This window comes from Martes martes (genome assembly GCF_963455335.1).
Source record: "Martes martes genome assembly, chromosome: 4".
NCBI classification, from domain to species: Eukaryota; Metazoa; Chordata; class Mammalia; order Carnivora; family Mustelidae; genus Martes; species Martes martes.
This window is the reverse complement of record NC_137891.1, coordinates 166,200,125-166,226,921: the sequence shown is the minus strand read 5'-3', so window position 1 is coordinate 166,226,921 and position 26,797 is coordinate 166,200,125. Positions and strand designations below refer to the sequence as shown.

At 45.5% G+C, this 26,797-nt stretch overlaps 2 protein-coding genes across 2 annotated transcripts in view; one reads left to right on the top strand and one right to left on the bottom strand.

Moving 5' to 3' along the window:
* The window catches only part of CSMD2 (CUB and Sushi multiple domains 2), a gene marked incomplete at its 5' end in the record, with an annotated part of 593,570 nt that overhangs the window by 308,272 nt on the left and 258,501 nt on the right, over nucleotides 1-26,797 (bottom strand).
* On the top strand, nucleotides 22,513-23,094 carry HMGB4 (high mobility group box 4; the record flags this gene model as incomplete). The annotated part of the gene is made up of 1 exon (XM_080802688.1): nucleotides 22,513-23,094. One exon carries the CDS (start codon nucleotides 22,513-22,515, stop codon nucleotides 23,092-23,094), a length of 582 nt encoding a protein of 193 aa, XP_080658814.1.

Genomic DNA, 26,797 nt, shown 5'->3' with positions numbered 1-26,797 from the left:
GTAATGATCTGGATGGAAAGCGGAAGTAGGTGAGACTTCTCCAGCCCCAGTACCTGCTCTAACTCCAGCTGTCCAGTTTGGAGAAGCCCCAAGGGACATCTGTTTTCCATCTCTCCCACACCTTTACTCATCCCTAGGACTCCTGCTAACTGTTCCCTCCCAAGGCTTAAACTCTCAGGGCCCTGTGGTGCCTTCATACCTTTACTCTGTTCTGCTCCTGCCTCATCACACATAAATGCACATTGGAGAGTTTTCTGGCAACTATCCCAGGAATTGGGGGCTTCTGTGTTGTTGTCATCACATCAGACTCTGCCATTGAGATGGTGCCTGTGTCACTGACAACTCTCCAACAAACCAATGACACACACAACGGCATGGATGACTCTCAGAAGTATTATACTGATAAAAGAGGACATACGGTACAGTTCCATTTATATGAAACTCTGGAAAAGACTAATCTATAGCAAAAGAAAGCAGATTAGTCATTGCCAGAGCTGGGGGTGAGAGATACCAGCAGGGATCTCCTGGAAGGGAGTACAAGGGACCCTCCTCGGGTGATAGAAATGTTCTACATTGTGAAGGAGATGGTGGTTATGTGGGATGTACACGTTGGTCAAAGCTTTAAAAACTGTACATTTAAAATGGGTCACTTTATTTTCGGCAAAATTTACCCAAAATAGAGTTAATTAAAAACAGTCTTCAGTGGCTCCTATCCTTGCTGGCCTTAGGCTTTAAAAAAAGTCAGAGTGTCCTCACCTCTCCTACCTCCTCCTCTCTTCACCTCTATTCTTTCTGTTCTAGCCACATGGGTCTCCTTGCTGTTCAAAACTGGCCAGACTAACATAACATAACGAAAAAAATAAAGAAAAACAAAAACAAAACAAAACAACAAAAAAACCTGGCCAGACCTCCTTTGGCCTCAGGGCCTTTGCACTTGACATTCCCTCTGCCTGCTAGCTGGCTCTTCTCCCAGACATCCATGTGGCTCACCTCCTCACTTCGTCTAAGGCTTTGATCAAATGTCACCTTCTTGGTGAAGTCTTTGTGGTCTGACTCCTGCCTGCCTACCTTCCCTGAGCACACATGAACACACACACACACACAGACACACAAAAAAACCATCTCCAACCAAACAGAAGACCTTACTTGTACTTGAGCACACACTGCTTTTTTGTGCTTCTCTGCCTTTGCACTTGCTGCTTTCTCCCCTTTCCCATTGTACGAGCTGGCTGCACAGAGAGGTGAAGAAACTTGTTCAAGGTCACACAGCTATTAAATGGGCAGAGGTGGGAGTCAAACTCAAACCACCCCACTTAAAGCCTATGTACTCAGCTTCTGCATTGTACTGCCACATACACACAAGCATGAAGGAAGGCAGTTGAACAGTTCAGGCTGAATTCCATTCTGTTTCTTTTCCTCCCCTCCCACATCCCCCCCAGGATCCTCTTTAATTTTGCTCCCTCTTAGAATCATAATTAAAGGCAAGAAACTCAAAAAGAGATTCTCCCCTTCAAACCTTTCTGTCCACATTAACTTCACTCTGGGGGGCCTGGGGAACTCCAAGTTCGCCCCGGAAACTGCTATTGCAGTATAGCATAAAATGTATTTAAGCAATTACACTCATTTTTTTTCCTTTTTGGTAAATTGACTTCCGTTAAATGGGGCTTCATTAATGGAATCTGGCTTGGGGAGAATAAAACAACAACAACAACAAAACCCACAACCGCTCCCTTTAATGCTTGTAGTTGATTATGGGAAAAGTGGCTTTGAATTCCCCTACAGCAATCTCTAAGTTCTTGTCTTGGTAATAAGAGAGCTCAGAGCAGACTTCACGGAAAGCATTTCTTCTTAAGAAGCTTCTCCTACAGTCAGGATGCTGGGAGCGCTGAGATGATAACTGAGTCTGCAAGGAATCGCTTCCTAGCTGTACACAGAGGGGGAGGAGTATTAGGAGCTTCTGGTTTAAATTTCAGTATTCCTGAAAACTGACATGCTCAGCAGAACATTCACTCATTCATTTACTCACCGAGCACATACTGGATACGAGGCATGGCACTTGCCAGTGGGTGCCACTCTCACTGGTTCCCTGGATATGGGCAGTCCTTGCAAAGCCTGAACTCTACACCATATTCATCTGCACAACCTCAACTCCTTGGTCAATAGCATCTGGCTTCTGGGCTCCCAGAGCATCTCCTGTGGGCTTTATCTCACAGCTAAGCTATGTGCACAGCCTGAATCTGACACAGGGTTAGAGAATCTCTGCATCCCAGGGGCAAGCAGAAACCATCCTTCCAATTCCAAAGCTGGCTGGAAAGAATACAAAATATAGGAGGTGTGTCCCACTTTATCCCCACTCCCACACCCACTTCCCTCCCCACTTGCCATCTGCTCTTCTCTTTGGGGGATGGAGAAGGCACCATGATGCAACCAGGAAAAACCCTTCTGGGAATGGCTTAGTGGTGGTGGGTAAAGGGCACCAAGGCCCTTGTTGGAGACCTGACTCCTGCTGCCACTGCCCCAGCTACCTCTTGTCAATAAAGTGAACATTTATTGACTCAGCTCTGATACTCATTCTCATTACCAATGATTTCCGTATCAGTTTTCCTTTAGCCAAATGCCTAGGATTCTTGCTAAGTCGAGATAAATGCTTTTCCCAGGACAAATCCATGATACCATCTATTTTCCTGGAACTGGGCAAAAGCTCGGGATGAATGCAGTTCTCTTTTGGATATGGACTGTTGAAGTCCCTGAACCTTAAGACCTATCTTTGGAAAGGCATCCCAATATCTGGTTCTCAGGAGTGCCTACCCAACCCAGTTAGTCATTCAGGCAGCTCTGAGCAGCTGAGCCATGGTATGTAAATTCAAATCCCAGCTACCCACCTGGAGGTTTTGGGACTTGTCTGGACAAACCCAAGCTTCTGCCAATCATTCTTGCTCCTCAGTGTTCTTTCTTCCCATAATCCACACCATCTTCCTAGTCACCCAAACCAGGCATCATCCTTAACTCCTCCCATTCCTGCTCTCCATGAGCAACTGCAGCCACATCTTCTCTGCCTCGTGACCTCATGGTCCTCACCTGGACTACTAAGACAGCCTTCTGACCTGCCCTCTGCCTTCAATCCCTCTGTATTCTGGGGGGAGATTTCCCCGAGTTCCTGCCTTGCTAGAAACCCAGCAGCAAAGGCCCGCTGGCTCCAGTATTACAAAGTCTAGACTTTCTCATGCCTTCCCTCTCCAGTGACACCCACTTCGAGCCCCAGCTTCTTTCATGTCTCCATGCTTCTGCATATGCTACTCCCTCTACCTGGGATGTCCTTTCCTGTTGCCCTACCTGACTTCCTGGGAAATATCACTGCTCCCATAAACCTAACCAATGTCTCCTTTTCTCCACCTCTCTCTTTCCCTGCCCCATGGGAGAAACATTTGCCTTCACTGTGGCCCCTCTGCACCATGCTCATGCCCCTGCCATCGTACTGGACACACCAAATCATAACCATCTCCTCGACTAGAAGCCAAGCTCTATAAGAGCAGGGACAGGATTTTCTTTATCTTGCTATGTCCAGAAACACAGCACCATGCCTGGCATGTGGAAAAGGCAATTCCTTAGAACAGGGGTTGGCAAACTGTAGTTTGCTGTCTGTTTTTATAAATAAAGTTTTATTGGATCACAACTGTGATCATTCACATATTGCCTCCTTTCAAGCTACAATGGCAGAATTGAGAAGTTGGGACAGAAACTATAACCTGCAAAACACCAAATATTTATCTTGCCCTTTACAGAAACAGTTTCCTGACACCTACCCTAAGCCTTGCAGATGACATAGCTTGTTGGTAAGAAGTAATTTCCACGTAAGGAATAATAATACATACATAGCTAAAACATTTCCTGATAGTGTACAAATACTTCAATGTACATTTATGCATCAATCCATTTAATGCAGTACCAAGTTCTTTCCTTTGATCACAGTTTTGTTCTTCACACTGTCTCTCTTATATAAACTCCATCTATAATGCATCGTTTGCCATATCCGATTCAGCTACAGCTCATTCACTCAATAAATATCTATCGTGCACCTGCCATGTGCCAGGCACTGTGTGGGGGCACTGGGGAAGGAACGGTGAGCAAGACAGTCCTGGTCCCTGCCCCGATGGAACTGAGCAATTGTCTCAGTCACTCACACCTAATATTTAGGAAGCAATTTTTTTTAGAGATTCTCCTCCATGGAGTCTTTCCAAAGCACTCAATTTAGTTTCCATAGATGCAACTCTATTTCCTTTCACACTCATATTTCATCAGTTTATGTGATGTTTAATTTAAATCACATAATTACAATAACAAGTATGACTGGCACCAAGAGAGTTGGCAACAAACCCATCTGATTCTCAGAAAGTGCAAGACTCAGCTGGTGGGAGCATGGAGGGCATGGGCTTTGAGGGTGGGGGTGGGAGATGGCCTGCAGGCAGCTGGTGCTTAGAGTGCCACAGGACATTATTGGTCAGGAAGTTCTAACAAGGCCATGGGAGTTCCAGCTACCCCATGGAGCTGCTCAGGTGGAGAGAGCTAAGAGCACTTCCGTTATGCATGTCTTGTGAATGAATGAATCAATGAATGAACGAATGGCAGTCTCCTGCTTTCAGCTGTGGGCATCTCTTCTAATTACATACCCTTTGCTACTAGGAGAGTGGGATTCAGTTAATATTAAAATCCTAATTGATGAGGACTTCACAGGACTTCCAGGCCTAAGGGCCAGCTATGTATAGATCTCATCTGCAGCCTTCCCAACAGATGGTTAGTCCAGATCTGTTCTGAATGTTTCCCAAGACTGATAAGTCAGCTCCTTGCCAAATCCTCCCTGTCCATTTTGATTTACTCCCACCCTTTTCTTGATGCTTCCTGCTCATCCTTGAGCAGGTATCTTATAGTCACTGGCTCCAGAGAGTCTGGCTGGCTTCTCCTGTGTACCTTGGGACTCCTTGCACTTCCTCTACCCTGGTGCTTGTCTCACCAAGAATCATCCAGGGGTCTGCCTCATCCTCCAAACTGTGCGCTCCTGAAGACAGGGGCTGTTTCTTTCTTCTTTAATTCTTTCATCAGTACCTTCCATGGAAACTTAACACGCCTCCATAAATGTTGCTTACTAGAAGAAGGAACGTTTGAATGAGTCAATGAATGAATGAGATCCTGCTAGTGAAAGCAGGGGGCATATGAGGGGGAAAACAGACCAGCAGGTGAGCCTGGAGACAGTGGTGAGAGCCTCCAAGGCCATAATGGGTTTCATCCTGGTTTCCTATGAAGATGCGCCCCCACACCCCCTTGGTCCCTCAGCCCTCGCCCTATCCCCTACTCACTTGCCAGCTGCTGGTACCTTTCTGGGGGACTCTTCTCATCCTGACACATCCCCAATGCACTAACAGTGAGGTCTTGTAATCAATGTGGGCAAATGTTCCTCCTTCCCCAGAAGGAACTCAATAAACTCAACAAATTACCAGGGCTCTTCCCTGCTCAGCTAATTGTTAGCCCCAGGGAACCCACACAAGCTACATCAGGTAAACGCTTTTCCTCCAGATGCACTGCTCCCTGGAGGGCGAGTATCTGAACCAGGAAAAGGGAGGGACAGGGCTCCCAGCAATGTCTGCCCCTGGGATGTGGGTGTCATCACCGCTGGGGGTCCTGTGGCTCGCGCATTGGGGGGTGGCACCTTGAGAAGGGCTGGGAGTGGCTTGGGGTGCTCATTTTTTGCATTCCCTGCAGGGCTGCTCACCCAGAAAGGCTGCTGGCTGAGGCGTCTCCTAACTGCGCAGAGGCCGTGCTCACGATGCTGCCCAGAGCAGACTGGCACTGGGTCTGCGAACGGGAGCGGGGCCTGAAGTGCTGAGCTCCGGGTGAGGAGGCTCCTGGCGTGCCCTCAGCTACCTTCCAGGGCCCCCGTGCCTCCCTCATTTTCTGTCAGTCCTACTCCCCTCCGTGAGCTACAAGCGTCTGAAGAGCATGCGCCTCGCCGACCCCACGTGACCCACAGGGCGCGCCTGATTGGCTCAGGGTGGCCACGTGACACCAGAGGGGCCAATGGGCCGATGGGAACGGGCCTCACCCGCGGGAGGGAGATTCCGGAAAGGGTGGCCCCCACATCAGGACTTCCACCTCTGACCCTGTACCTCCACCCCACTCGCTCACGGGATGTCGGGTGCCTCGTACAATGTCTTCCTCCACGGCCGGCTGCCGTCTGCCCGGGACAGAATCTAAGCGCCGTCTCCACCCTGCCCTGCTGCTGAATCCTTAGCTAGCCATTCTCTGCCCCCAGCCCGGGTCTGCATTGCACCAGGTTAGGCCAGAGAGCTCGCCTGGAGAGCTGATGGACCCATGGACTAAAATGTTAAAGCTTGCCCCATCAGGCCTGGCCCAGGAAGTGGGTGCCTTAGGAACGTGGTGGCCGAGGCACACTCACGCTCAACTTGGACCTTCTCGCCTTCCCTGCTCAGGACTCTGCCTAGGTGGAGATGTCCCCTGTCTGGGTTATCACCTGTCTTGTTCCCCTACACAGAGGCAATAGATTTAAGGAGGTCAAAGGTTAAGGGCCAGGCCTCTGGAACCAACACAGCCTTGTATTTGAGTCTGGGCTCCACTATTTACTAGTTGTGTAAGTATGGGGATGTGCCAAAAATTCTCTGAACCTCAGTTTTCTCATCTGTGCAATGGGAGTCCTAAGAACATCTGTGCTTATGTATATAAGGTGTCCAGGATTGTGCCTGACACACAGCAGGTGCTTCACAAATGTGAACCATTCTCCCCCACCCTTGTTTAGTAAGGTCTGAGAGGAGAAGGGATGGGATCTTATCAGAGCCTTGAACCCTATCTTCCAGAGCATACAGGGTTTAAGTAGACCACGGAGTAGCCTGGCCTAGGTTTCCCTGGGGAAGTAAGGATGCCTGCATCCAGTCTGGTGACAGGACAGTACATGGGGGAAGAGACAGGGCACTCTGTCACCCAAGGTAGCCAGTCCATGTGGCAGCCACCTTCCCTTCTCCCTCAGCGGCTCTAGCCTGGCCTCCACCAGTTCCTGCTCTCTCAGTCTTGCCCATCTTCCACCTGTCACTAGCAGACATGAGTCAGAGAAGGGGCCTGTCCCCCTCCCAAGGGAATGTATGCCTTGCAGAGGCCTCTGGGGATTATATTTGGATAATACTTCTCATCCTGAGGAAATGTTTGCAGATGGCTTACTGAGGAGCCTCCCACGCCAGCCTCTGCCTGCCACTCGACTGCCACTCTTAGCTTGAGCATCATCAATGCCCCCCTCCCCCTCCAGGACGAGGCAGCTAGCCCGCCCTGCCTGAGAGCCAGGCAGCTCTGAAGCCCTGACTGAGGGCATGAGCCTCTAGTTGGCTGGAGAATGGATGGGCTAAAGCATCTTGGTGATGTGCAGGCCAGTGAGCAAGATGTCCTAGTCAGATGGAGCTGGACTTAGATCCTGCCTCCACAGCCACTGGCTGTGTGACCCTGGGAGATGGCTTCACCTCTCTGAGTCTCTCTTTTCCAGTATGTGTATCACAGCGCTTTGTGACAATTTGGGGTGCTATGGTGATGCTCGTAAACTCCTGCTAAGCCTTCAAGACATAGCAGCTACATATTCTCGATCATGGCATGTCTCCAGAAAGCAAGGGAGAGTCGTGGGCCAAAGGCTAACACTTACTGAATAGAAAACAGTTTAGGGGACACCTGGGTGGCTTAGTGGGCTAAGCCTCTGCCTTTGGCTCAGGTCATGGTTTTGGGGTCCTGGGATCGAGCCCCACATCAGGCTCTCTGCTTGGTGGGGAGCCTGCTTACCCCCCCCCCCCTCTCTCTCTCTGCCTGCCTCTCTGCCTTCTTGTGATCTCTGTCTGTCAAATAAATAAATAAAATCTTTAAAAAAAAAAAAAGCAGTTTGGGGTGGAGATTAGGAACATGGGCCCTGGAAGTTTCCTGCTTGAGTTCAAGTCTCATCTCTTGTCTAACTATCAGCTGTCTAACTATGGGCAAGTGGCTGACCTGCTTTGGGCCTCAGTTTCCCCTGCTATTTACTAAGGGTAACAACAGCACCCACCTCATAGAGCTGACAGGAGGTCTAAGTGAGATAATGGGTATAAAAGCTCTTGGTATGGAGGGGCAAGATGGCGGAGAAGTAGGAGACCCTGTTTCAACCAGTCCCCTAAAGTGAGCTAAATATCTACCAGAACACTCTGAACACCCATGAAATCAGCCTGAGATGTAAGATTATAAACTTCTGGATCACTACAGGGGCAGAAGACACCAGTGGAGAGGTAAAGCAGGGTGGGAATGCTCGGACTGATATCAGAGGATAAACAGAAGGGGGAGGGAGCCACCAGAAGTGACTCATTGGAAAGTAATACCTCAATATGAAAGTGCCCTGTGATTGGGGACCAGCATTAACTTGGAGTCTGGTTAGAAGCACTGAAAAAGAGTAAAAGATCTTAAGAGGCAACTGGTGGAATCAGGTGGTCACGGGCACGAGCCTAAGCCCATGGTCCCAGGACAGTCACTGCTGGCAACCACCCATGCCAGAGAGAGTCCAGAGGGGGCTCAAGTCCGTGGTCCATGAGCCCACGGCTTTCCACTGCTTGCACCACTGCTTGGGCTGGGCCCACTCCTGCCCGTGCATGAGGGAGTCTGGTGTGGGCACTGGCCCACGGTCTCTGGGCCCACTGACTTCTGCATGCGACCTGTGCCGCCACTGGGTGTGAGTGCACTGGGCGAGGGCATGGACCCCAGACAGCAGTCCTAGGAATGTCAGTCACCTGGGATTGGGCTCACCGGGATGAATATCATTCGTGGCTTTAGTGGCATGGGGGTGCACATTGCCTGTGGGAAGCTGCACTGCTCAGTGGAGTTTGCAGAGGGGGAGTCTGTGTGTTTTGGACCACCCAGAGGGGAGCAGACTGAGGCTTCTCTCTGAGGCAGAGGTCTGGGTGCAGACGGTTTGCTTTCCACTAAACCTCCAAAAAGCCCTGCAAAAAGCCCCCAAAGAACAAAAACCTCCAGAGAACAAAAGCCTGAAAAGCTGGTTTCCACGGAGCCAAACTCCTTGATAGTGGGCAGGGCGACTCAGCTCAAGCAGGACTGACTGAAAACAAACAAACAAACAAACAAAAAAACAATATGGCAGGCCCCTCCCCCAGAAGACAAGCCAAAAGAACCAGAGGATATTAATCACAAGGTCCCCATAAAACTGTAAAACCCCAACATCAGGGGAAAACAATATATTAAGCTCCCAGTATTGCCCCAAAACCTGTATTATTTCATAGACAACTTTTTTTAATTCATTCTCATGATTCTTGTTCTTTTAATTTTTTTTAACCTCCTTACCATTACAACTAGAGGTTTAATACAACATATTGCATAACAACTTTTTAACTTGAACTTTTTTCATACATATACCTGTGTTTTTTTTCTTTTTCTTTTTTTATACATATAGATATAAGCTTCAAGGTAATCCTTTTTCCCTATTCAATACTACCCCTATATATAAACCAATTTTAATTTCCCTGTATCTCTGGAAATTTGAATCCTTTAACAAAGATAACAACATTCACCCAGGAAGAACCGAAATAACCTTCCTCATCCACATAAAGGATTTATAAGCACCTTCCCATCTTATTCTTCTGTTAGTATTTGTGTATCTGTTTTTTGTTTTTGTACTATATAAATCTTATTCTTGGGGTTCATTTTGGCTGGGTTTTTTTTTTTTTTTCCTTGCCTTTTACTATTGTCAGTCTTTTTGTTTGCTCATTTTTGTTTACCTTATAAATCTTACTTTTGGGGCTGATTTTGGCTGGCTTTTCTCTCTCTTTTTTTTCTTTTTGGTGGTTGCTTCAAAAACTTTCCAGGGTGCACCTTGCCTGGATCATGGTTGATATATTCAGCTATACATCCCCTTAACCACCTCTCACCAAAATGACTAGGAGGAGGAACACCGAACAGAGGAAAAATTCAGAGAATGTGCCCTCTGTCACAGAACTATTGGATATGGACATAAACAGTATGTCAGAAAGGTAATTCAGGGTAACAATTATCCAAGCAATGGCTAGGTTGGAGAAGACCATTAGTGGCAACACAGAAACTGTAAGGGCGGAAGTGAGGGCTGATCTGGCAGTACTAAAAAATGCTATCAGTGAGATCCAATCTAATCTAAATACTCTAACAGCTAGAGTAATCAAGGCAGAAGATCAAGTTGGTGATCTAGAAGACAAACTGACAGAAAAGAAGGATCAAGAGGAGGCCTGAAACAAATAGCTTAGAAGCCATGAAAACAGAATTAGGGAAATAAATGATGCCATGAAACATTCCAACATCAGAATTATTGGGATCCTTGAGGGGGTGGAGAAAGAGAGAAAGATATAGTTGAACAAATTCTGGATGAAAATTTTCTCAGTCTGGAAAATGAAACAAATGTTTGTGTCTTAGAGGCAGAATGGATACCCCCAAGATCAACAAATCTAGAAAGACTTCCAGATGCTTAATTGTGAAATTCACAAATCATAATCTTAGACAAGAGGTCCTAAGGGCATCTAGGGGAAGAGATTCCTTACATTATTCTGATGGAAGGTCCATCAGAATAACATCAGACCTGTCCACAGAAATCTGACAAGCCAGAAAGGGCTGGAAAGACATATTCAGGGCACTGAATGAGAAGAACATGCAGCCAAGAATACTTTATCCAGCAAGGCTGACATTCAAAATGGATGGAGAGATAAAGACCTTCTAAGACTGGCAATGTTCAAAAGAGTATGTGACCACCAAGCTGGCAGAATAAGAAATATTAAGGGGGGGGGTTCCATAAAAGAAGAAAGAAGCGAAGAGTGACATAGGACAGAAATTTACACAGACAATCTATAGAAACAAGGACTTCTCAGGCAACATGATGTCAATAAAAACTTATCTTTCAATAATCACTTGCACAATGTGAACAGCCTAAATGCTCCCATAAAATGGCACAGGGTTGCAGACTGGATAAAATGACAAGACCTGTCCATATGCTGTCTACAAGAGACACGTTTGGAACCTAAAGATACATCCAGACTGAAAGTGAAGGGATGGAGAATGATCTTTCATGCCAACGGGCCTCAAAAGAAAGCTGGGGTAGCAATTCTCATATCAGATAAATTATACTTTAAGCTAAAGACTGTAGTCAGAGATAAAGAAGGACACTACATCATTCTTAAAGGGTCTATCCACCAAGAAAATCTAACAATTATAAATATTTATGCCCCCAATATGGGAACAGACAACTACATAAGCCAACTGTTAATCAGGATAAAGAGTCATATTGATATGAACACATTAATTGTAGGGGATCTTAACACGCCACTCTCAGCAATAGACAGATCATCTAAGCAGAAAAATCAATAAATAAACAAGAGCTTTGAATTACACATTGGGCCAGATGGACCTCATATATAGAACATTCCGATGTTTCATATATATAGAACATTCCAACCTAAAACAACAAAAAACTCATTCTTCTTGAGTGCACATGGAACTTTCTCGAAAATAGACCACATATGGGGTCACAAGTCAGGGCTCAACTGATACCAAAAGATTGAGATTATTCCCTGCATATTCTCAGACCACAATGCTTTGAAAACTGGAACTCAACCACAAGAAAAAGTTTAGAAGGAATTCAAACACTTGGAAGCTAAAGACCACCCTGCTTAAGAATGTTTGGATCAGCCAGGAAATCAAAGAACTTAAACAATTCATGGAAACCAATGAGAATGAAGACACATCAGTCAAAAACCTATGGGATATGGCAAAAGCAGTCTTAAGGGGAAAATATATAGCCATCCAAGGCTCACTCAAAAAATTGAAAAATCCCAAATACACCAGCTCTCTTTACACCTTAAAGAACTGGAAAATCAACAACAAATTATGCCAGCCCCAAGAACAAGAAGGAAAATAATCAGGATTAGAGTGGAGATCAATGAGATAGAGACTAGAGATACAGTAGAACACTTCAACAAAACTAGAAGCTGGTTCTTTGGAAGAATCAATATGATGGATAAACCACTGGCTTAACTAATCCAAAAGAAAGGAGAGAGGGCCCAAATTAATAAATATGAATGAAAGGGGAGGGATCACAACTAACATCAAGGAAATAGAAACAATCATCAGAAATTATTATCAACAGCTATTTGCCAATAAGTTAAGCAACCTAGAAAAAATGGTTGCATTCATGGAAACCTATCAACTTCCAAGACTGAAACAGGAAGAAATTGACAACCTGAATAGACCAATATCTAGTAACGAGATTGAAGCAGTGATCAAAAACCTCCCAAAAAACAAGAGCCCAGGGCATAATGGATTCCCTGGGGAACTCTACCAAACACTCAAAGAAGAAATAATACCTATTCTCCTGAAGCTGTTTCAAAAAATAGGAACAGAAGGAAAACTTCCAGACTCTTTCTATGAAGCCAGCATTACCTTGATTCCCAAACCAGGCAAAGACCCCATCGAAAAGAAGAATTTCAGACCAATATCACTGATAAATATGGATGCCAAGATTCTCAATTCTTGGATCCTAGCTATAGGATCCAACAGTACATTAAAAAGATTATCCACCATGACCAGGTGGGATTTACCCCTGGGATGTAAGGGTGGTTCAACATTCACAAGTCAGTCAGTGTGATAGAACAAATCAATAAGAGAAGACAGAAGAACTATATGGTCTTCTCAATTGATGCAGAAAAAGCATTTGACAAAATACAGCATCTGTTCTTGATTAAAACTCTTCAAAGTATAGGGATTGAAGGAACATTCCTCAACTTCATAAAATCTATCTATGAAAAACCCACAGTGAATATCATTCTCAATGGGGAAAGCTGACAGCATTCCCTTTGAGATCGGGAACACGACAAGGATGCCCATTCTCGCCACCGTTGTTCAACATACTACTAGAAGTCCTAGCAACAGCAATCAGACAACAAAAGGAAATAAAAGGTATTCACATTGGCAAAGAAGAAGTCAAACTCTCTCTCTTTGCAGATGACATGGTACTTTATATGGAAAACCCAAACGACTCCACTCCCAAACTACTAGAACTCATACAGCAATTCAGTAATGTGGCAGGATATAAAGTCAATGCACAGAAATCAGTTGCTTCCTTATACACTAACAGTGAAAACATAGAAAGGGAAATTAGAGAATTAATTCCATTTATTATAGCATCAAGAACCATAAGATACCTGAGAATCAACCTAACCAAAGAGGTAAAGGATCTGTACTCAAGGAACTACAGAACACTTATGAAAGAAATTGAAGAAGACACAAAAAGATGGAAAAGCATTCCATGCTCATGGATCAGAAGAATAAACATTGTTAAAATGTCTATACTGTCCAGAGAAATCTATACTTTCAAAGCCATCCCAATCAAAATTCCACTGAGGTTTTCCAAAGTGCTAGAACAAACAATCCTAAAATTGGTATGGAACCAGAAAAGCCCCCGAATTGCTAAGGAAATATTGAAAAGAAAACCAAAACTGGGGGCATCACGTTGCTTGATTTCAAGCTTTACAACAAAGCTGTGATCACCAAGAGAGCATGGTACTGGCACAAAAACAGACACATAGACCAGTGGAACAGAGTAGAGAGTCTGGACATAGACCCTCAACTCTGTGGTCAACTCATCTTTAACAAAGCAGGAAAAAATATCCAGTGGAAAAAAGACAATCTCTTCAATAAATGGTGCTGGGGAAATTGGACAGCTGTGTATGAAATGCAACCATTCGCTTACAACGTACACAAAGATAAACTCCAAATGGATAAAAGACCTTAAAGTGAGGCAGGAATCTATCAAAATCCTAGAGGAGAACATAGGCAGTAACCTCATCGACATCAGCCACCTCAAACTTCTTTCATGATATGTCTCCATAGGCAAAGGAAACAAAAGCAAAATGAACTTTTGGAACATCATCAAGATAAAAAGCTTCTGCACAGCAAAGGGAATAGTCAACAAAACAAAGAGGCAACCCACGGAATGGGAGAAGATATTCACAAATGACACTACAGAAAAAGAGATGATATTCAAGATCTATAAAGAACTCCTCAAACTCAACACCCAAAAAACAGATAGTCACGTCAAAAAGTGGGCAGAACATATGAACAGACATTTCTCTAAAGAAGACATATAAATGGCTAACAAACACATGAAAAAATGTTCATCATCATTAGCTATCAGGAAAATTCAAATCAAAACCACATTGAGATACTACCTTACACCAGTTAGAATGGCCAAAATCAACAAAACAAGAAACAACTAGTGTTGGAGAGGATATGGAGAAAGGGGAACCTTTTTACAGTGTTGGTGGGAATGCAAGTTGGTGCAGCCACTTTGGAAAACAGTGCGGAGATTATGACCCTGCAAATGCACTACTGGGTATTTACCCCAAGATACAGATGCAGTGAAAAGAAGGGCCATATGTACATAGCAACAATGGCCACAATCGCCAAACATGGAAAGAGCCAAGATGCTCTAGAGCAGAGGAATGGATAAAGAAGATATGGCCCATATATACAATGGAATACTACACCTCCATCATCAAGGATGAATACCCAACTTTTGTATCAATATAGATGGGTCTGGAGGAGGTTATGCTGAGTGAAATAACTCAAGCAGAGAAAGTCAATTATCATATGGTTTCACTTACTTGTAGAGCATAAGGAATAACATGGAGGACATTAGGAGAAGGAAAGGAAAAGTGAATTGGGGGAAATCAAAGGGGGAGATGAACCATGAGAGATTGTGGACTCTCAGAAACAAACTGAGTGTTTTTGAAGGGAGGTGGGTGGGGGGATGGGTGAGCCTGGTGGTGGGTATTAAGGAGGGCACGTATTGCTGGGAGCACTGGGTGTGGTGCATAAACAATGAATCTTGGAACACTGAAAAAATAAAATTAAATTTAAAAAAAAAAAGCTCTTGGTACAGTTCTCAGCACATAGCAAGTGCTCAAAGGCCATTTGCTGTTATTACTGAGGGCCAATAATGTGCCAGTGTTGTATGTATACTTTCTGAATAACAAACCAGAGATCTAGTGGAGCAAAAGCAAGAAGAAGGGAGAGGAAGGAGATAAAAAGGAGAGAATGGACAAATGGGGAAGAGGAGAGTCTTCTCCTCCTGTCTTCTCATATTGCTCATCTGCATCACATCTAGGCTAATGCTTTTGGTTTCAGGTGGCAGAAATCCAGATCAAATCAGCCTGGAATAGAGAAGACATGACTCGCTGCTATAGTCAAGCCATAGCTGGCCCCAGGGATGACTAGACCCAGGGACTCAAATGCCACAAGGCCCCTCTCTCTGTGCCCTATTTCTGTTGTTTTGTCTGCTGGCTTCATTCTTTCCATGGCAAATGGCGATGCTCAAGGCTGGACCCATGGCCACCCTTAGCAGCTTTGATTTATCCTCACACCTTCACTTCCAGAAACAAGACAAAAATCCCTTCTCTTAGTTCTAATTAGAAAAAGCTCACTGGAGGCCTCCAAGTAGTACCGCTGGGGGGCGTGCCCATGCCTGGGGCCAAGGGCATAGGCCCCCGCTGGAACTATTTCGAGGGCAGTTCTCCAAAAGGGATGTGCTTAGAAGGAGGGAGGGGCTGGTGCTAGGCAGACCAAATGAAAGATGTTCATGTTGGTTGAAGGAGGCAGGGAGCTGGACAAAAAGATCAGGGACCACTCTTCCTACTCTGTGGCATAATAGAGTATTTTTGTCAAGGCCTGCGAGGGATATCCAGTCATACTTTGCTGTGGGCATTCTCTCCCCAAAATTGGTCTTATTCTAGACCTCATCCTCTCTTCCTTTGCTGTGTCCTACCAGAGGTAAGCAGGCATGCCTGGACCTTGCCATGCTCATCCCGTTTGTGCTTGATCATCTGTTCCATTGCCTGTCCATTGTCCACTAAGCCACTGGACTAGGTGTAGACACTTCACTTCAGCTTTGACCAGTCTGTGTTCTAAACAGTAGACCCAGGTTCTGTTTGTACCTGCACATGCTGGTCTGGTTCTATGGTCTATCCATGTCAGCCTACCTGCTAGACTCAGGACATTCCATGACCTGGGGTAAACTGACCAGATCCATCTGGAACGAGAAATCCATCAACCCAAATGAGAAAAGTGTCGCCTGAATCCCTCAAATGTTGAGATTTAGATACCTTCTTCTTCTTCCACCTGCCCTCCTACTGCAATACTTGGCCTTATTCCCTGCTGACTTCCTCTTCTCCTTGGTCCTAGACAATGGAGTTCCTAGACTCCCAGTAGCGGCAAAACACATGGACTTAAGAGTCAAACCAACTTGAGTCTGAGGCCTGGCTCTGCCACTCATTGCTGCATGGCCTGGAAAAATTAATCTCTCTCTCTCTAGGCTTTTCTGGAGATGATATACTTAAAACATTACCATCATTCTTATTAAAATATTATGGTCACATGAGATTGAGTAATAGTTCTTGGCATGAAGTTAGTGCCAAAGAGCCTAAGCCTACTGTTTATGACCCTGCCTTTCCCACTAGTCTGGCTTCCAGGAAATTTCAGATGCCTCTCTCTACCACCACCTCCTTTCCTAAGACATATCCATCCTTCAAATGCTGCTTATAAATGGCCATCAAAGAATCAGTGACATTGCTCCACAACTCACAGCTATTTGTTGAGATGTGTGTGCATGTGTACACGTATATGAGTGGCGAATGAGTGAGTGAATGAACTGAAAGAATCTAAGAGTGAATTAATTGGTAAGCAAATGAGTGAATTAGTGACTTAATGAGTCAGCAAGTGCATGAAGAAGAGTGTGCAAAATTGAGCAGACCATGCTTCTTGGTCCCACAACTAATCCAATAAGCGGTGGCATAAATTTTTAATCTTTATTAACATAAGCAGGGGTTAAGAACAGCACGGGAAACATTACAGACCACCAGCTGGATGAGAAAGACACTGTATTCCTTCCCTATTTCTGCTTTAACAAATTTTTACAAATTTCGTGGCCTGAAAGAACACAGTTGTCTTAAAAGTTCTGGGTGGTGGGTGGGGGAAAGGGCAGGAGCCCAAAATGGGTATCATGGAGCCAAGATCAAGGTGTCTGCAGGGCTGTGCCCTCTGGAGCTCTAGGGGGGATCTGTTTGCTGACCTTGCCCAGCCTCTCGTGGTCACCTTGTTTCTTGGCTTGTGGTCTCTTTCTCAACCTTCAAAGCTGGCTGTACCACATCTTCAGATCTCTGGCTCTGACTCTCTGCATCTGTCACTGCATCTCCATCTCAGACTTCTACACTCCTGCCTTCCTCTTACAGGGACCCAGGTGATTACAGCAGGTCCACCCACGTAACCCAGGGTAATCCTCTCATCCCAAATCCTTAACATAATCACATCTGCAAAGTTCCTTTTGCCATGGAAGGTAACACAGTCATGGGTTTTGAGGTTTCAGATGTGGGTGTCCCTGTGGAGCCATTTTCTGCCTACCATGGATACTCCACTCAGAGGGCATGTGTCGGCAGATTCCCACCCCACAAGAAGAGGGGCAGGAGGGGGATGAAGGAAGCATCAAAGCATTTATCAGATGCCCAAGCCAGGTAACTTTGCTCTTCTTCTTGGTGTTTGAGCACTGGGATTTATTATCATTATTATTGTTATTATTATTATTTTAATTTAAATTAAACAATTAATGTATAATGTATTACTGGTTTCAGAGGTAGAAGTCAGGGATTCATCAGTCTTATATAATACCCTTAGGCACTGGGATTTTTAAAACCTCCTCAGGTGGTTCCAGCATGCCCTGCAATTTGGGGAACACTGTGATGGAAGACATGCCAAGACCACATGTTGCTACAGTTGAGGGTCAAATCTGCCCAGAGATTTCTGGAGGAGATGGATCAAGAGCAGGGTATCTCAACTGTGGGTACACATTACTGTCAGCGAGGGAGATTTCCGAAAGACTTTATTTTGAAATAAGAATAGAGTTGCAGGTTGTGGGGGCACGTGGGAGGCTCAGTGGGTTAAAGCCTCTGCCTTCAGCTCAGGTCATGATCCCAGGGTCCTGGGATCGAGCCCTACATCGGGCTCTCTGCTCAGCGGGGAGCCTGCTTCCTCCTCTCTCTCTCTCTGCCTGCCTCTCTGCCTACTTGTGATCTCTATCTGTGAAATAAATAAATAAAAGCTTTAAAAAAAAAAAAAGCATTGCAGGTTGCAAAGACAGTACAAAAATTTCCTATAGACCCATCACCCAGCTTCCTCTAACATTAGTGTCTTATATAACCATGGTACACGTATCCAGAAGTTGACATTAGCTCAGTGGAAGACTTCATTCAGATGTCCCCAGTCTTTCCACTAATGTGTTTTCTCTTGGTCCACCATCCAGTCCATCAATTCCCAGAGCCCTGAGACATTAAGTCTACTTGATTTCTAATCTGGATCTGTTTCTCAGGCTTTCCTTGCTTTCTCAGGCCCTTGACACTTTTGAAGGGTACTAGTCAAGTGTTTCATAGAATACCCCTTAATTTGGGTTTGTCTAATATTTTCTCAGGATTAGACTGGGGTTATGCAATTGGGGGAAGAATATCATTATTGGTTAGGGTGGTATCTGCCAGCTTTCTCCACTAGAAAGATACAATTTGTCCTTTTCCACACGCTATTCATTAGAAGTGAGTCCCTACGTCCGGCCCATTTGGTAAAGGGGTACTGGGTCCATTGTTCCTATCACTGCAGTTAGTTCCTATCCATGGCTTTGTTACCATCTCACTGCTCTTTACTGATAATGTAGTAACGCGCAATACCCAGAACCTAAGTAGCAAAGCTAGAATTTGAATTCATGTCTGCCTGGCTCCCAAGGCCATGCTCTTTCCACTTCATGTTATCAATGCTAAATCAAGGGGATCTTATTGGATTTGTTTCCAAGGTGAGAGCTCCCCCTCAGCTTGCCTACCTAGTGTTTTTCAAATCAGTCTATGGACTGTAACCCATAGTGGGTCATAAGACCAGTTTGTAGGTCTGTAGGCACTTTGAATAATAAAATAGACCATAACGGAATAGAATAGAAAATAGTACTTCACACACATAGCAAGTATAATTTGTTATAATGTTGTTTCTGTAAACTCTGTGTTTAGAGACCTTTATCTTTAAAACAGAGTGGCAGCCCTGCCACCACTCCCTACCCCCACCCAACCCCCCTGCCCAGGGGCAGCTGGTTAAGTATCCAACTCTTGGTTTCAGCTTAGGGAGTGATTTCAGGGATCTGAGATCAAGCCCCGGATCAGGCTCTAAGCTCAGCAGAGTCTGCTTGAGACTCTCTCTCCCTCTGCCCCTCCCTTGTCCCATGCTGGCTCTCTCTCTAAAATACATACATAAATCTTTAAAAAAATAGCATCCCTAACACACACAGTTGTTATAAAGATTAAATGATTTGATATAGGTAAAGTGCTTGGAACAGAGACAGGCACACATGACACATTATATCAATATTATGAAGTACAGACATGCACAAATGGGTCGTGATGTAAAATGTAAATCTTATTGCAAGCTGCAATGAACAAATTTGAAAACACTGAACTCACAGCTCTAGATTGGGACAGTAGCAGTTTACAATGTCCAGGCACCTGCCTGTTTTCGTGAAGTTACTAGGGGCACAGCCAGGCTTATCGGTGTATGTATTGTCTGTGGCTACTTTGGAGCAACAATGGTAGAGTTGAGTACGTCCAATAAAAACCACAGGGCCCACAAAGCTGAAAATCTTTCTTATTTGGCTTTCCAGACCAATGCCCCTGCCTAGAGGTCATCTTATAATATAAGGGATATTAGATGCCTCTGTGGAGGCCATGTGGCCCTGTTCTGTTACTACCCTGACAGTCACGCTTACCCCTGCAGAACATTCTAGGCTGTGAGACCGCTGGGTCCTTGCGCCTCAAGAAGCTCAACAGCCTTTGACCCTGGACCTATGCCCATACTTGCTTTATTTATCCACCTCCATTGTTGCTCATGGTGGAAAGCCAGAAATATGGCACATCGGTCAGAGTCCCAGCAGGAACCAGATGGCCACTCAAATGAGCATAATTTGAGGAGTGTTTAATAAAGAGGTTATTTACAAAGGGAAGGGCAAGGTGTAGGAAAGCCACAAGGGACAGCAGAGTAAAAGCAGAGCTCTTACCACCGTTGGCAAGAGGAGACAAGGAAAGGGAGCAATTCCTAAACCTGGAAGGAGCCAGTCATTTAGAAAGGAAAACTTGATAGGAGCCAAGACCTTCAGTCCAAGGTCTGAGAGCCAGCTCCAGGTGACCTCTTGAGGGGGAAGCCAGGAGAATGAATGTCCTGGAATCACCTTTCTCTCCCTGATCTACTGTTGGGGTGCACAGTGACCAAAGTGAAATGGAAGCCACAGGGCAGGAGACCCACTGATGTGGTCCATCTGGGTCAGCCTCCCAGGGCACAGAATAGAGTGAAGAAGGTTGGAAAGCCACAGGTACCAGAGCACATAGTGTCAACTTAGAAAGCTAGCTATATTGACCCTCCCTAAGGTTCTCCAGACATTTCCCCCACTTCATCCCTCCAAGGTGAGAGTGTGGCCCAAGCATCACAGGGTGGCCGTAGCTTTTATCTTCTACCACCTTCTCTTCCTAGACCTGCTAGGCTCCAGATGATTATCATAGGGTTAGTCCTTCCAGATCTTTTCATCATGAGAAGGGTAGAAGATCATAAATGGAGGCACAAATGAGCCGTTGGGGTTTTTGTGAGACTGAGCAGAGTCAGATTCATGTCCATAGACATCGGCCAAATTCTTTCTCACAACCCATCCTTCCATCTTGGAAAGGAGCTATGTCTTATTGACCTTGGCAGCCTAGCTCAAATCCAACAAATAGATGAGCCAACTCCTGGCCTTGGGGGAAAGAACCAGAGTGAAAAACAACTTACCATCTGAGAAGTGTTCTCAGAGTAATTTGTTCCCCCTGGCCAGACCTCTTGGCCCCATCGCTAGCCCAGGCTTCCTCGGCTGGCATCTGAGATCTTATAGGCCTCTAAATGCAGCCACAAAACTATAGCATTCTGGCCGGTCCAAAGCACACATTTTACAGATATGAAATCAGAGGCTCACAGGAAGGAAGGAGCTAGCATCAGTAGCCCAGTTGCCTTGTGGCAGAGCTGGGGCTCAAATTCAGGACTGGGGACTCTCACTAGTTTCCATCTTTCTTTTACAGAAGATGGAAGTTGCAGTCAGTTTCAGAGGCTTGGGAGTGGACTGGGAGCCCTGGAAATATGGTCTAGTCTTAGGCAAGTTTCCTTGTCAGGCTCAGTCGCTGAAGATACACACCAGAGTCATTGGCCCCCGAGGTACCACTTCTAGAGACTGAGAAAGAAGCACAAGCTTGAGTCAAGCAAATCAGTCCAAATTCAGACTCCCACCTGTTAGGCTATTTTACCCTAACTTTTCTGCTAATGAGGCTCCATTTTATAGTCCTATAAATTTGGCACTATCGTCAACCACTGAGTTGTAGGAACCCTGGTCCCATACAAGCAATGCCCTCAAAATGTCCAAAGGTAACAAGATGACCCTTTTATTGTCTTTTCTTTTTCCTTCCATTGGAAGACTAGTGGAATACAGGCAACGGCTTTCACACAAAGTCAGAAGCTGACAAGTGTGAGTGTAGCCATTAGAGCTCTGTACTCTAAGCCCGAGAGCCAAGGACCCCAGAGACAAGAGCAGGGAGGCCTCCTGATGGCCAAGGATTTGACCCCATTTTCACGGCCTCAAGTGTATTGAGTAAAACCCCTCAAGGTTCTCCTCCCTCTGCCCACACCATCCCAGTTTCTTCAGAGAAATGAAGAGTTCAGATGTATATAGCCCAAGTGCTCAGGTTTTAAATTAGACAACTTTGTCCTGACAGGAACCGAGTCACGGCTGTCATACCTCATTATTTTTAGAGTTACTACTAAACTCTTTGAACGGCATGAGCTGCCACCATTCAAGGCAAACAGAAAGACTTCACATTTTATCATGACAGCCCTGGAGCCATCCACCTCCTCACGTTCATTATATCCATCCTGACTTCGGAAGGGATCATGAGACGTCTTGACAATCTTACGGTGAGGAAGGCAGACCCCATGGCTCATTACTACATCCAAGGGACTGAAACCTCCCATAGTTGAGCAAAGCCCATGGCCTCCAGGACGTCAAGGAGAAATATTCCAGGGGAAGTCGCTACTTCCTAGCCACCCCTGGGTGAACCACCATCTCACATGGGAAGCAGAAAAAAAATGGACCCTCCAGTAGCCAACCAATAAGAGGAGCTGTAAGCAAATGCCACAGGCTGGTGAATGATGTCATAGTCCCCTCCTCTGATGCAATAATGCCACCACCACTGAAAAGGCTGAGCTGTGACCATAGCTCTTGCAGAGGGAAAAATTCACCGCAAGCAGGGCACCTTCTAGATTGCTCCTGGAGTGTGGAGACAGAAGTCTCTGCTGTCCAAGTTACTGAATCCAGAAAAAAAAAATGACCTTATGAACATGGGAAAAGAAATCCAGATAAGGCCCAAGGCAAATGTTTCTTCTTACATCCACTTTTTGCTGAATTACAGGAACAAGTTCAAGGAGCAGCAGCCAAATACCTACCTTGGCTTTAAAGAGTTCTCTAGAAAGTGTTCGGAAAAATGGAGGTCCATCTCAAAGCACGAAAAGGCCAAATATGAAGCTCTGGCCAAGCTCGACAAAGCCCGGTATCAGGAAGAGATGATGAATTATGTTGGCAAGAAGAAGAAGCGGAGAAAACGGGACCCCCAAGCACCCAGGCGACCCCCATCATCCTTCCTGCTCTTCTGCCAAGACCACTTTGCCCGGCTGAAGAGGGAGAATCCGAGCTGGTCAGTAGTGCAGGTGGCAAGGGCCTCAGGAAAGATGTGGTCTGCGAAAACAGATGCTGAAAAGCAGCCGTATGAGCAAAGAGCAGCTCTCCTGAGAGCCAAATACCAAGAGGAACTGGAAATCTACCGCAAACAATGTAATGCCAGGAAGGGCCTCCAAGGGTCAGCTAAGAACCAGCGCAGAAGGAAAACTGACTCGGGCAAAGCTGATGGATCCAATTAGAAATAAATGCCATTCAACTGTATTGCCCATCGCTGGTCTCCTGTGTGACATTAGTGCGGCCACTGTTATTGCTGCCTTGAGGAAGTGAGTGGGGTGGTGGTTAAGATTGTGACTTGGAAGCTGATCCTGGGGAGGGCTGGCTTTGAGAGAAGGGCAAAGGGGTCCAAGGCAGTGTGTGAGGTCAGTAGCTATGGAACTCGGCTTGGGCAGGCGGGATGGGAGTTTCCAGGTCTATAGTGGAAGTCACAGAGGTAGGGCATCCTGGTTATAAGTGGTTATCAAGGGCAGAGGACTGACCCTCCTCTGGGTTGGGTGCATGGATGCCAGTCCTGCCATCATCCTTACCAGCAGGGCCAGAAGGCCAGGAGTTCAGGTCAGACTCCTAATTGAGGCCCCAGCAGAGGTTGGGAAACTGGAGTTGAGGTGGGCTTTGGAGTACATGGTTCCTCCAGTAATTCCAGAACTGCTCCTCCAGCTGAGCCTTAGGTATCATCAGCGGGCCAGGAGGAGACCCCAGCATTGGTTCCTGCTCTGGTGGGGATGGAAACACAAGGCTGATTTTACAAACATGGGCATTGGACTCTGCCCAAGTCCTCTAAACTAGAGAAAACACCGTCATGATTTTGGTGGGCACCCACCCAAACAGTTGTCTGTGGTTAGAAGCACAGCACACATGGAGTGGACATTTACTGCCTTTATGACCACCCAGCATCCATTCCTTCTCCTCTTGTTCACAGAATGCTCCTCTGAAGTCCCCTGGTCACGCTGATTGGTTCAGTTACAGGCATGTGACCCAGGGTGTCCAATCAGAGTGGACCACAGGACTGTGCCGGGAGTCCTAAGGGAGAGCCCTGTCCTGAGGCTACTGTAAGCCATCTGCCTTTTTCTTGGTCCAAAATGTTAGTCCCTTGGCAACAGAGTGTAATCTTGGACTTTTCATTGAAGATGAGCCCAAAATGTTTTTTTTTTCTCTTTTTCTTTTCCTTTCTTTCTTTTTTTTTGGGGGGGGGGGGTCTAAGCTTTTTGAGTTAGGGTTCTGCCATTTAAAATGAGACTAAAGTGGTCATTTGGCACAAATAGGACTGTTCTGTGTCTGTGCTGTATTTTTCAGGCAACATATCATGAGCAGTGCTTCATCTCAATCAATATAAGTTGGTATGAAATATTGTGAAATGGCTATTGACTTCTCGACATCAAAAAGACTGGGCCAAAGACAAAATTGCTTGTCACCGCGTTATGCATGCAACAGACTTCCTTAATTCCACCTCCATTCCTGTTCCAGGATGGACTTAGACTTTGTCCTCTACCACTTTTTGAACTTGCACTCTCAAAACAAAAGTAAAAATACATACTTTGAAAAATCTTACAGAACTAGAGAGCCTTTAGGGAATAGAAGGTAATACAGTGGAGTGATTTAGAAGTTCAAGGTCTGGAGTCAAGCCATTTATGGAAGACTCACATATGCCAGATCCTATGTTGGTTACTGCATAGACTACTATGTGGTACAACATAGTCTATTACATAGACTACTGTCAGGTTCCTGCTCTGAAAGAACTTTCCTTCTGGTGAGAAGGATGTGAGCATAAACTACAGCACTACAAGGCATGATGAAAATGAAGGTTACTCAGAGTGTAGGGGGTGGGAGTGGGTACCCCCTACCAAGGAGACCTTTGAAGTCTTCAGGGATGAAGCAGCTTTATCCTACTTGGCAAACTTGTACTGCTGCTGGCAAGATTCCTGTTTCCCATTCCCCATTCCCTACAGCTGTTGTTCCAACTTGGCTCTGCTTCCCCTCCATCCCAACCCCCACTCTCTCAGGAGATGCCCTCATTTTCTGTTTCATTGAGAAAAGAGAGATCATCAAACATAAGCATTCTCAGTGTTGTTCTTTCTCAACATGTAATCCACACCCATCCCTTCCTCCTGATCTCAAGTCTTAAAGGGAGCTAGAAAACACTTGTGACCCCCTTCCCCTGCCTCCCTCAGGCCCTTGCTCCTCATTGTAAAGATGCAAATCCTTTAGCCCTCTAAGCTTGCACAGGTTGGCTTGGTGCTATGATACAGATGGTTCTGATATTACTGTTTGCAGGACCTTGGTCAAGTTCTTTCCTCTGTGTTGTCCCCTGTGCAATGGGGATGATGCTCACCTTACAGGTTGTTTTAGTAAACAAATGATATAATACATGCAAAAGTATTTGGCATAGTCCTTGACACCTAATATGTACTGTGGTGGGCATCCTCTAGGGTGGCTATTTCATAATCCACCCTGCCGGTGTCCATACCCATGTACGATCTTTTCTTAAATATGGGCAGGACCTGTGACTTGCTCTTAACCAACTGAATGGAGAAAAAAGAGATGAGCTGTGACCTCTGTGATTATCTAATGATGTATAAAACTCCATCTTGCTACTTGATTTGCTCTAGAGACTTTGCTAGCATGATGAAGAGGCCAAGCTGGGGAAACTCACATGGCAAGGAACTGTGGTAAGTCTCTAGGAGCTGAGGGTGGCCTCAGACCAACAGCCAGCAAAAAATTAAAGCTCCCAGTCCTAAGACCACAAGGAACTGAGTGTTTCAGCAATCACATAAGCTGGGAAGTGGGTCCTTCCCCAGTTGAGCCTTCAGATGAGAACAGAGTCCTGGTTGACATCTTGACTCAGCCTTGTGAGGTCTCACAGCTAAACCAAGCTATTACCAGATTCCTGACCCACAGAAACTGAGAGACAATGAATGTGTGTTGTTTTAAGCCATTAAGTGTATGGTAATTTGTCTCATGGCAACAGATAACCAATAGAGTACTCAATAAAAGCCAGCTTCCTTATAATTTTAGAAGAGACTGTCTTTATCTTTATTTCCCCCTCTAGCTTCTACTTTATCTGTTTAATTTCCTTTCCTTGGTACCCTCTTGAAGGTGGAGGGGACCCCCTCCCCACAGCGGATTAGAGCCTGGCTTCTACTCCTCTGTAGTGGTTCTTGTTGAGTTGTCTTGTTTCCAGCCTGAACTGTGGGCTCTTGGTGGGCAGCAGCTGTGTCTTATACCACACTCATCTCTGGGAGGAGGGCCACCATATAGAGAGGCCCAGCCCTCCTGCTGCCCCTTTCTGGTTTCCTGTGTGATTAATTATGTGAATGTGGGTGGCCAAGTCAGAGTTTTGACAACAGTCTGCATCACCCCTGCTGAAGACGAACTCCATTAACATTCCTTTATGAAAAAGTCGACAGGAGGGTGTGAATCTGCAGGCTTCTAATGACTGTAATGTAATAACAGTGAGGCGGAGGGAGGGGAAGAGGAGGAAGAGAAGGGGGAGCCAGGACTAAGACAGTGGGTTAGAGAAGAAGCAGGCAAGGAGTCTGTTATGGTGCCAGCAACTCCAGACCCATTCAGCTGGGCTCTGTGCCCCTGTCCTTGGGAAGAGGAAGGCAGAGTCTTTGGGTCTATCACTGTCTTGGTGAATGAATCACTGTACTCTGATCCTTCTCTCCTAAAGCTTTTCCTATGTTCACTTATTCATTCATTTATTCATTTATTCAACAAATATTTATGTAAATCTTATGCCTGCAATATACCAAGAACTGTTCTGTTGCTAGGAATGTAGCAAGGTCCCTGATCTCTTACATTCCAGGGAGGGGCAGACAGATAACAAGTCAACAAATAAATACATGAGATCATTTTTTGATAGTGTCAAGTGCTCCAAAGAAAATA